This window comes from Eleginops maclovinus, chromosome 17 (genome assembly GCF_036324505.1).
Source record: "Eleginops maclovinus isolate JMC-PN-2008 ecotype Puerto Natales chromosome 17, JC_Emac_rtc_rv5, whole genome shotgun sequence".
NCBI classification, from domain to species: domain Eukaryota; kingdom Metazoa; phylum Chordata; class Actinopteri; order Perciformes; family Eleginopidae; genus Eleginops; species Eleginops maclovinus.
Window position 1 is genome coordinate 16,592,902 of NC_086365.1, and position 10,761 is coordinate 16,603,662.

Below are 10,761 nucleotides of genomic sequence, written 5' to 3' on the forward strand. Positions count from 1 at the left end.
GTTAAACAAGCGGTCGGTACGAGGGATTGAGTTCACATAATGCTGCTAGCAAACATGTGCTATCTGTGCCTTCTGCAAGAAATACAAAATGCTGTTATCGTCCCGTTGATTGTATAGAATTTATTGCTGATGCAGTTGTCAGCTATTGATTAATTAAGTTCGATGGGTTGTTTAGCAGTGGCGAAGCCGACCCGGTCCTGTCCTCTGTCGAAGACGCTGTAGAACTGGGTCAGAAATACATCTCCCAGAATCCACAGCGGGCCTTCGGGGGAAACCATGTCCACGGCCTGGAAACCACTGAAGCACAACTCCCTGTCGCCGAGCATCTCCTGGACATTAAAGCACAGATAAAGAGACCACGTTCCAGTATCGTACTGTTCAGGTTCAAGGTTATTTGTCGTGACAACTATAAAAAATATAGGGGAATAAATTGTTGTCTTCAAAAATATATTTTAAAGTATATTTTGAATATACCCGTCCATGAAGCAAATGACCAAAAAATGAAATGACCCTAATTTGTCAGCATTCACTAAAAAGCGTTGGAAACTAAGTTGTATAGAAAGTCTTGGCTTTTCAGGGCACTTTGAAAAACCTGAAATATGGCAAAAAATATGTATTATTATTTGGAAAACTTGCTACTAAAAAAACATCAAGACCATAATAATTGAAAAACCTTCCTGGAAACTCCTCTGAGACCCTTTAGGAGATCCCAAAACCTTCCAGACTCTCCTTGATCCCCAACTTATTTGCTAACAATGTAATTCTAGACGTGCAAAAAGGAACCTACAGAAGACAAAGAATGAACAGAAAGACAAACCTTCCTGACGTAGTGCTCAGAACTCAGGGTGTACTCCTTTCCTCTGAGGACGAATGTGACGTGAGGCAAACTGGACAACCTGGCACAGTCGACAACGAACTGGAACAAAGAGAAAGGTCATTAGCTAAATTACTCTTGTGATGAGGATTATACTGTAATGAAATGTTTCTTTAACCTCTCCGATGTTAGTGGGCGAGGCTCCGATCAGCTGCTGGATGTTGAGGATGTCATTGGTCGGCCCGCCGATGAGAGAGGTTCCGGTATCGACAATGGCCTGACAACCATGAGGACAGAAGGGGCTCACACCCTGCACCACGATGCTGAGACACAAGGACATTTGAATGTTTTTGTGTGGGGTGCCAATCAATGTTTTTCAATTATCAAAAGGACTAAAAATTGCTACTAAACTAGCTGCCTAAAAACGTCAGAATGTATGGAATTCTACGAGAAAATTAGCCCACTTTTCACTTGATTTATTGCATCAGTAAACAGTTTCCTGGTGACTTTATGGTGTCAATGGCTAGGGTAAGTTCTTCAATACTGCATGATGGTCGCCTCAGAAAGTAGGGTCTATTTTAGAGAAAAAGAGACGAGATAGGGGGTATTTTCAGGGCGGGGTTAGCTTGTGATTGACAGGTAGCTACCTTGGTTTCGGTTGTACTGAAAAACACTTGAAGGTTAGCACTCCAGGAGCCAAAGCGGCCTTCAAGATATTCACTCAATTAAACACAGAATAACACTTTTAAAAACCGGAGGGAAACCTGTCCATCTTAATCTGCCAGTAGCCCTTAGCAGTCACAGGGAGCCAGTTGATTGGTCCGCTGTACAACGCCTCGTCTATTCCGCCCAGCAACAGTTCGCCTTCGGGGTTTCCACTACTTGTTTTCCTGCAGGGACAAACATTACACTTACATTTAATCAAAATACAAATGCATAATTGCCTGAACCTATAAACTCTCCTGCAACTCGGGATCCTTCAATGGACAGTCCTGAGACATGCAGGGAACCCTTTAAAGTCTCTGGACATCTGGACAACTCAGAATCAGAAGCCATAGGAACCCATAAAAACAAAGGGGGCTCCAAAACACCAAGACACTCTCTGAACCTTTATTACCTTCTGGATCCCACTTGAACCCTTAAACACCCAAAACTCTTTGGGGGACTAGAAATGTAATCTGTGGTTCCTTGAACATGGACTCCAATTTGAAGAACGTGGACTTCCAGTTTGGAAACAACAAGTAAATGGGACTTGAAAGTTCCTTGTCCTGAAGGAACAACACAAAATTCCTCCTATAACGACCCCCCTAAACTGGTTTTACTGGTGACTCACCTGTTAGTCATGGCGTAAGTTTGGAACAGGCCGTCTCACCTGCTGAGGAAGAAGGAGAAGACAGGCTGGTCCAGAATCTTCTGGGCCAGCATGTTGTCAAAGACGGGGTTTCCGAGGATCTCTGCCAGGGACGGGTAACCCATCCCCAGAACCCCATCGAACCTCGCCATTACAAATGCAGAGCCGGGTTCATAGACCGACTCCCCAAACTCCTGGTTCTCAGCGGTCAGACCAGCGACCTGGACAGGGAGTTAGACAATGTGCAGGAGCTTATTTGAAATCATTCTGATTGTGTCATTAACATATGTTTGTAGATTAGAAATAAAGTGGACCTTCAGGGTGTCTCTGGCCATGACCCCCAGCAGGTGTCCCGACCCGTAGTTTATCCCAAACATCCGACCGTCATGGTGGAAAGAAGTGGATTCGAACGCCCAGAAACGCCTGTGCATCGCTGACACGCACACACACACACACACACACACACACACACACACACACACACACACACACACACACACACACACACACACACACACACACAGACCTTGAACTTCTAATCACAGTAAATGTTGTCATGTTGTCCTGACCCACAAACACATCCCTCTGATACTCAAACACAGTGCGTGTGTGTGTGCGTGCGTGTGTGTGTGTGTGTGTGTTGTACCACAGGCTTGGCTGACGCAGTAGGTCGAAGGCACCCAGAGATCAGACGATCCGGTGTCAAAGACCACAGAGAAGTTTTGCCCTGGGGTCCCCAACGTGATTTCACCGTAATACTGAGCCTAAAACACACACACACACACACACACACACACACACACACACACACACACACACACACACACACACACACACACACACACACACACACACACACACACACACACACACACACACACACACACACACACACACACACACACACAGAGAAAACATGGTACTACGCAGAATGGCTGTTAGTTAGAAATAGAAAGTATTGGTTTGGCGCCATCTGGTGGTGAAGCTGGGAACGACAGCGCTGATCCTTTATGTCATTTTTTAAAAAGTATTTCTTTTACTAAAAATAAACACATCATTTAATTAAAATATAATATATGAATACAAAACACACTAGATAATGTAATCATGTTTCTGATTGATTTATCAGCAGTGATGTTTTTAAAATCAATTCTACTTCACAGCAAAAAAACATAAAAATAGTCCAACTTATTTCAGAAAAAGGATCATTTCAAAGTCTCAAGAAGCTAATGATTGGTGAACACTTAATTTATGTCCCAACCCTTAGCCTTTCACTACAGTCTGTTGGAGCGCTAGCCAATAAGAGCTTGATTGTTCCGTAGTGATGTCACTGTGTTCCGGAGCTTTGGGATTTTAGCCTTTGCAGACCATTGTCCTGCACTAACACTTATAGAACATGCTACATGTTCTTACGTCCATGAAGTTGTAGATCTTCTCACTGGATCGTCCGAGCCTCAGGGAGGGGGTCCCGGGGGGGTAGCACTGAGCGTAGTGCCGCCCGAACATGTCGGGTCGATGCTCCTTCAGGAAGTCCTGCAGCAGACCTTCAGCGCGGAGCTGAGAGCGAATCGAAGGCACGCGCCTCAGAGGCACCCTGGGGGGGGGGGGGGGGGGGGGGGGGGATTGATACGACTTGGTTAGCTTAGCATAACTTTCCGTAATAACCCACTGAAACATCAGAGAATAAATCTAATTATTTAAATATCTGAAAATGCAAATAAATAGTTTTATATTCAACATCTCGATTGTATTTTTAAAATGCAAAATACTTATTTAATATAATTATTTTATATCTTGTTAAATAATTCTAATAAAAAAATACAAATAAAATAAAATAAAAACAGATTATTTTTGTAAAAATTAATAATCATAAAAAACAAATAAAATAATGAAGAAATAGCAAAGAAAATGATCACAAAAATAAAAATACATTCAATTATAATAAATATTTTCCTACCTGACCAACGCTGAGCTCGTCCATGTCCAGATCAACAGCAGCAGCAACACCGACTTCATGTCGGTCTGTCTGTCTGTCTGTCTGTCTGTCTGTCTGCCTGTCTGCCTGTCTGTCTGCCTGTCTGTCTGAAGACTGGAGGTTTTTCTCTGCAGTCGCTCAGTTTTCATCACCAGTCTTCGCTCTGATTGGATCCTCTCCTCGGTGCTGCTGACACTAACATACCTGTGGAGTCTGAAACTTGCTGCATCGTCTTGAATTCTGATTTTAAAGGTCTTTATCTTTTCTGTTATTCGGGGCAAAGTTAGAGACTGCCAATACACGAGAGGATTGGAGCCACAAATGGAATTTATTCTTTGAATATTTTTCTGTATTTTTTTTTTCTCCCAAAAATAGAGAAAGAATTTTGAAATCTCTGACATCATTTTTTTTACAGAAAGGTTTCTTCTTTTTTATTTAATAAAATTCTGACGTGAAATCTCAAAGAACTCATATCTCAAACATTGTTTACGCGGCCCGAGTCCTCTTTTGTAAAAATAGCACTTTTAATGATATTAACGATGATTATCAGTAAGGGGCCAAAAACAGAAGTCAGCAGTCTGAGTTTAAGGCAGTTGGGTAATTTGAATGTTTACACACGAGGTCTCAGTCACTCTGACCTGAGAGGAAACACATGGGGGGGGGGGGGGGGGTGATGAATACTGGATCAAATGTTCTTAATTACAACTGTAAAATATTTCCATAAATGATTTGCTTTAATATTTTTTGACTTTTGGTGAAACAAAACCAGATATTTGACATTCCTCTCTGAAGTTAAAGAGTCCCTATTCTGCTATTTGAGGTTTACCCTCCCCATGATGTGTTAGTGCATGTAAATGGTTTGCAAACCCTAAAATCCCCAAAGTTCTGGAACATTATGACATCACTATGGAACACCCGCGCTCCTATTGGCTAGCACTCCAACACATTGTACATGGTAGGCTAAGGGGCGGGACATCGCATCGGCAGAGTAGGGCCCCTTTGATATCTGAACTATAAACAAACAGATTCACAAACATGTTTCGGTGAGGATTGGTTCTTTTATTTTCAGTAAACAAAACACAACGTCTAAAGTTACGATCAGAGCGACGTCAGCAAACACAGCATAACCACGTGACCTCAGCTAACGTTAGCATCACAGCCAACGTTGGCTCCATAGTGACGTTAGCTACTTGCGGTAAGCTAGCGTTAGCGTGCGCGGTGTTTCCACAGAGAGAGTTTAACAGAAAAAAACATATCGGAGCGTTGCTTTAATTTGGACGAAACAGAGGCGATAAATAAGAAAACTGATCCCTCCCACGTTCTTCATCCTCCTCTTCCTCTAGCAGGGATGGTGGTCGGGGACTCTCTTCCTGCAGAAACAAACAACAGTCAGTAAAAGATATTTTGAAGTGCAGTGAAAATAATTTAGAGGGTATAAGATTATTTTTGAGAGCAAATTTTCAGACTTTTTCCCTGAACATTTTAGACCTATTTTTGGAAAATCTATTTATAGCTTTTAGACATTTCCTTCTTTAGAATAATTTCATTAAATAGTTTAAAAAAGAGGAGTACATTTTTGCAACATTTTCTGAACATTTGAGACATTGAGGCTGAAGCGGGTTCTTTGACCCTTAAAGTATTTCAATAAAATGTGACGTCCCGTTACAATAAAGGTGGTTTGAATGGCTGACCTGGGAGCAGCTTTGATGATGTTGTCGACTCGGAGGATCATCTCGGCGGCCTCCGAGGCGCTGAGCAGAACCTGACGCTTCACCTGGAACGACTCCGTGACGCCGAGCTCCGCCATGTTGCCCACCATGCCCTCATTCATATCTGCACAAACACCCAGTAAATCAATATTAGAGCCCAACAAGGACGAATGAATCTGATCGGTATGTATTATTGTGCAGTGACGTACCGAGTCCCCAGGTGCCCTTGTTATCCTGGTGAGCCGCTCTCAGCTGAGCCACCAGGTCGGCGCTGTCGTAGCCGGCGTTATCCGCGATGATCGTCGGCAGCTGGAGAAACAACGGGACGACACATTAACCAAACAACCAGAGAGATTTAAACCACTTGAGAAATACTGCAGACCCCCGCTCTACAGAACTTGGTACGATCCTGTAGAATAATAAAAAGGAGCGTACCATCATCAGAGCCTTGGCGAATGACTCCATGGCGACCGCCTCCTTTCCTGCTGTCCGGTTGGCCAGATCAGTTACCACACGGGCCATCAGCATCTCAGAGCAGCCTGCAGGAGGGGGGTATGAGAGGTTATTAATGCCATATACAGGTTATACAGGGGGGTTCCACTGCCAACACTTCATACTGTCTCTGTGCAGCTTTATAAGAGGAATATTTAAGTGTTTAGCTCAACCCAAACTCTCCGTTATACTATTAAAATACTATTCATTTAATATCAGGATTTTTAAAAAGATATAACTATCAAAATAATAGGGAGTGTGTGTGTACCTCCTCCGTAGACGGTGCGGGGCTCCTTCACGGTCTGAGCCAACACACACAGAGCGTCGTGCAGTGAGCGCTCCGCCTCGTCCAGAATCTGCTGAGTCGCTCCTCTCAGGACGATGGTGCACGCCTCGCCTGGACGGGAAAGACATTAGAAACCTCAGAGAGAAAAACGGGAGGATCCGTCTCTGGGACGTGCAACTGTTGTGTGTTAGAGTGTGTGTGTTCGAGTGTGTGTTCTTACCCATGGCGACTCCAGAGAAGTGTATGAGTGTGTCCTCTCCGATCATCACCTCCTCGATCAGCTTGCAGTGCCCAAGCTTCACCAGCTCCGGGTGGTCGAAGGTGGAGGTGATCTCTCCTCCGGTGACGAGAGCGAGGCGCTCCACTCCGGCGAAGTCAGCGTGTTCGATGGCCATGACGCCGGCCTGAGCGAACAGCTGCTCCGGGTAGTTGTAGATCAGCTGTCTGCAGGGAGACAGAGGAAAGTTACAGAGGTCAAATAAGCACACATTTTGACTACATTTAAGGGTAAAATGTCCCAAAGATAGTTATATATGCTGTGTGTGTGTGTGTGTGTGTGTGTGTGTGTGTGTGTGTGTGTGTGTGTGTGTGTACCTGTTAATGAAGCAGTTGATTCCGTGCTTCAGGATGCGGTCGACCTTCTCCTTCATCTTCTCTTTCTCTGCCATCTCGATCTCTGCCACCTTTGCTGTCGAGTCAACGCGAACCCTGGAGCCGAAGATCTGAGAGAACACACACACACACTAAAATAAAAATCTGATGCATGCAAACTGTCTGTCTGTATAAGAGTGTGAGTGTGTGAATGTACCTTGATCTTGTCGGTGTCCATGCCGGTGTTGGCGAGCAGGATGTTGACGTTCTCCATCCTCTTCGGCTGGTTCACTCCGATCTTCTTGTCCAACAGGAAACCTAAAGACGGAGCAGGAATTATAAATAAATCACATGTTCTGAGACTTCTGAACTACAGCCAATCAGAGTCGTGGGTGGTGGTGACGTCACGCTCACCTTCGTCCAGGTACGAGTCGGTGAGGCTGCCCCCGAGCTTCTTGATGATGTGAATGGCCTCGAGGTTTCCGGATCCCTTCAGACGCATCACGGCGTCGACGGCCAGCTGAGAGAAGTGAGCCTTGTGATGAGTCAGCAGTTTGGAGGAGAGCGTCGTCCGGGCGATGTTCAGAAGGTCCTCCTGGAAAGCTGCTGAGTCGTTGCTGCGGAGACGAGTCATAATTAAAGAGGAGTTAAATATGTGGGATTAAAGTCAGAGAAACGTCTTCTTTTTTCTGTGTTTCTAAAGAGTTCTCCTTAGTCTGACCTGTGGTCCACCGCCGCCTCCCTCAGAGCGTCTCTGGCGACCTGCGTTGCTTTCCTCCAGCCGGAGATGATCGTCTGAGGGTGGATCTTCTTGGCGATCAGCAGCTCGGCTTCCTGTTAGAGACATTTATACGAGTGTCAGAATCAGAGGAATATTAAAAACCTGCATTGTGAATGTTTAACTAAAGGGTGAGTTACCCGCAGCAGCTCTGCAGCGAGCACGGTGACGGAGGTCGTCCCGTCGCCGACTTCATCGTCCTGAACCTTAGACATGTCTTCAAAAACACAAAACAATATAAACATTTAATTCTTGTTTTTAATTGACTTTGAAACCTGATTGATAGATGTGCAGGTAGAAAGATGTGTAAGACATTTCTAACGGATTAAACTTTAAAGATCTTTAGTTGACATTATGATGATTTACATTACTGGACACGCAGATCCTTTTTTCATTAATCCAAAACAGTTTAGCTTATAAAACATGACAAAAAGCTTCATCAAGTAAAATCTCGTAATCTGTTTAATATCGAGCGTCACTCACCAACCAGGACTTTAGCGGCGGGGTTGTCGACGCCGATGGATTTCAGGATCGTCGCTCCGTCGTTCGTCACCGTCACTGAGCCGCCTTTCCCTCCACCCAGCAAGATCTTATCCTACAGAGACAGCAGATGGAAATAGTATATTTAATAAGTGCATTAATGGAGGTAGAAGTTTATGCATATTTTGCTGACTTTTTGTTTAATAACACCTGCATTTTTCATGGATATCAATTAAATCAAATACCATAAAGATTCATAACTTTGTCATAAAAACTATAACCAGTTTCAGTGATTTTAAAGGACCTACCATCCCCTTCGGGCCCAGGGTGCTCTTCACCAGATCCCCGATGGCGATGGCGCCGATGAAGGACGACTGCAGAGAGAAAACACACACATTTAAATAAAAGATTAAAAAAGCTCGTCTTCTTTAGTTTGAGATATAACAAAATAAAAGCCCACCAGTCGAGCGGTTTCAGCTTTCTCTTCATCTGCTCCATGTTTGAAGATGTTGATCGGGGCCATCGATAGGGACGCCTAGAGAGAAAACAATCATCAGAAAATAGAGAAGTGATCTCAGGAATTTATTAAAAAGGCAGGGAACACCAACTCTGTTTATATAATATATCAGGGTTTAGTCTAAAGGTACCAGGGTCTCTGCTCCCTCTCTCTGTGGGCACCCCCCCTCAAACCAAAATGCAGATTTTCCTCATAAAATGTTAAAGTGATGCCAGAAAACAATATCTCTGTGGGTCAGAAAGGGTGTAATGAGTCAAGAGATATGGAGATGGGGTCAGATGTCTGGTCAGACGGCAGAGACAGCTTACGGAGAGTAAAGAGGGGATGGATGTCCGGTGGGTCTGCGGGGGACGAGTGGCAGGCAGCAGGCTGACACTGAGACTGAGATTTCTGATCCTTTCTTTACTCTCCTTTTTTCTGGAGAGGAAGTAAAGGAACCAGAGCTCTGGATCTATTTGTTGTTTGAGGAGCGATATCTGACTCAGCAGCTTTAAGATGTGAAGACACGATTATTTTCAGCTTCGCTCTGATGCAGGATTTACAAAGTATATACATATTTTAAATGTTCATTGTGTTTACTCACTGAAAGGACACTAAGCGTAATTGATGTCGCACTTTCATATTGTGTAAGCTGTAATTTTAGCCCGTCATCAGTGTTTTATTTGAGTGCACATGATTTTTCTCATGGTCAACTTTTGTTTTTTCACTCTTAGTTCTGTTTTATTTCATGATGTTTATATTTTATACCTTCTTTTCTACTCTTTTGTAATCATGCGGAACCTTTTGTTTTACATGCTGCTGCAATGAAAACATGTCCCATTTGATCTAATCTTAATAATTTACAACTTCTTTTGCGAAATATTGAATTTTGTATAGAATTTTTTAATTTGTATTTCAATGCATTTGTAATTTGACTGAAAATAATGGGAGTAAAATAGCATTTTTGCACAATAAGCCTTTTCCATTAAAAGTATAATACACTTATAGAAATGTGGTCTGATTTCTTAGTGAGGATCTGACCCAAACAAAGACATGTTTTATGTCTGCAGAATGTGATGCGTAGCTCGACACACCTCTGCAGCGACACAACACTTCATCCCAAAATAGGAATGTCACACAAAGAAAAAGTACAGTAGCAATGCAGTACTCCATATCTAGATGTCTATGAAAAATAAACAATTAACTGTTCACCTTTAATACTTTGCATGCTGCATGCGAGATTAAACAAACGAGATTTGGCTACTTTTCTTTTTAATAAAAGGAACTCTTTATTCCGAGCACCAGTGAACGCAGCGCTGCACCGTTACGAACACCTAGAAGCTTCCATCCAAATTGATAAAAAATAAATTAAAAATACAAGTTACAGATCCTAACCATGCAGTTAGAGTCAGTAACAACTGTAATGTGTGTTTAGTTTGAATTAAACATTTATACTGTTTTTGATATGTATTATTCACTACTGCATGTTCTGACAACCACAAAGCCAACATGACAAGCTAACCTAGACTCTTATGCTAATCTAGCAAATCTGAGCAGAGTAACACTACGCAGTCACTTTCAAAAAAGACCCTAAAACACAACAGTTAAGGTTGTATTAGCCGTAGCAAACAGGACAGCTTCAAGACATCTTACCGAACATGTTGCAAGTCATCCGACGCTTAGGCTAGCTTAGCCGTTAGCTTATTCATTAGCCCCCATGTGCTCACCGGCAGCTAACGGGAAGCTAAACATCCTCTAAAAACTACACACAATGACTTTTCCAAGCGTT

At 43.2% G+C, this 10,761-nt stretch overlaps 2 protein-coding genes across 4 annotated transcripts in view; both read right to left on the reverse strand.

Annotated features, from left to right (window-relative positions):
- Positions 1-105: 105 nt before the first annotated feature.
- nots (nothepsin) lies at positions 106-4,213 on the reverse strand. Of its 2 annotated transcripts, XM_063905948.1 has the most exons (9): positions 4,123-4,213; positions 3,579-3,759; positions 2,812-2,929; positions 2,480-2,598; positions 2,187-2,386; positions 1,579-1,704; positions 993-1,137; positions 818-916; positions 106-329 (listed from the first exon to the last, which is right to left on the reverse strand). In XM_063905948.1, exons 1-9 carry the CDS (start codon positions 4,179-4,181, stop codon positions 150-152), a joined length of 1,227 nt encoding a protein of 408 aa, XP_063762018.1. In that variant the 5' UTR covers positions 4,182-4,213; the 3' UTR covers positions 106-149. The 2 variants fall into 2 exon arrangements, with proteins under 2 accessions (XP_063762018.1, XP_063762019.1); XM_063905949.1 differs by lacking the exons at positions 3,579-3,759; positions 4,123-4,213 and having other exon boundaries at positions 2,480-2,588; positions 2,812-2,941.
- Positions 4,214-5,178: 965 nt separating this feature from the next.
- Positions 5,179-10,761, reverse strand: part of cct2 (chaperonin containing TCP1, subunit 2 (beta)) — a 5,817-nt gene continuing 234 nt past the window's right edge. The window contains exons 1-15 of one of the 2 annotated variants that reach the window (XM_063905943.1): positions 10,626-10,648; positions 8,937-9,011; positions 8,785-8,850; positions 8,480-8,591; positions 8,137-8,213; positions 7,940-8,052; positions 7,633-7,835; positions 7,436-7,536; positions 7,222-7,349; positions 6,848-7,071; positions 6,610-6,738; positions 6,285-6,388; positions 6,059-6,158; positions 5,832-5,973; positions 5,179-5,510 (exon numbers count right to left, since the gene is read on the reverse strand). In XM_063905943.1, the coding sequence (XP_063762013.1) occupies positions 5,480-5,510; positions 5,832-5,973; positions 6,059-6,158; positions 6,285-6,388; positions 6,610-6,738; positions 6,848-7,071; positions 7,222-7,349; positions 7,436-7,536; positions 7,633-7,835; positions 7,940-8,052; positions 8,137-8,213; positions 8,480-8,591; positions 8,785-8,850; positions 8,937-8,999 (1,593 nt within the window). In that variant the 5' untranslated portion in view covers positions 9,000-9,011; positions 10,626-10,648 and the 3' untranslated portion in view covers positions 5,179-5,479. Of the gene's footprint in view, positions 5,511-5,831; positions 5,974-6,058; positions 6,159-6,284; positions 6,389-6,609; positions 6,739-6,847; positions 7,072-7,221; positions 7,350-7,435; positions 7,537-7,632; positions 7,836-7,939; positions 8,053-8,136; positions 8,214-8,479; positions 8,592-8,784; positions 8,851-8,936; positions 9,012-10,625; positions 10,649-10,761 lie in introns of those variants that run through there. The other variant, XM_063905942.1, reaches the window with a different exon arrangement.

Bases quoted from the DNA above. Each gene is read 5' to 3' on its own strand.
- nots (XM_063905948.1), bottom strand. From the start codon at position 4,181: ATGAAGTCGGTGTTGCTGCTGCTGTTGATCTGGACATGGACGAGCTCA. The intron at 2,930-3,578 runs GTAAGAACATGT...TGTGTGTTTTAG, and splicing joins AGATCTACAACTTCATGGAC to GCTCAGTATTACGGTGAAAT. The intron at 1,705-2,186 runs GTGAGACGGCCT...TTGTCCCTGCAG, and splicing joins TTCTCCTTCTTCCTCAGCAG to GAAAACAAGTAGTGGAAACC.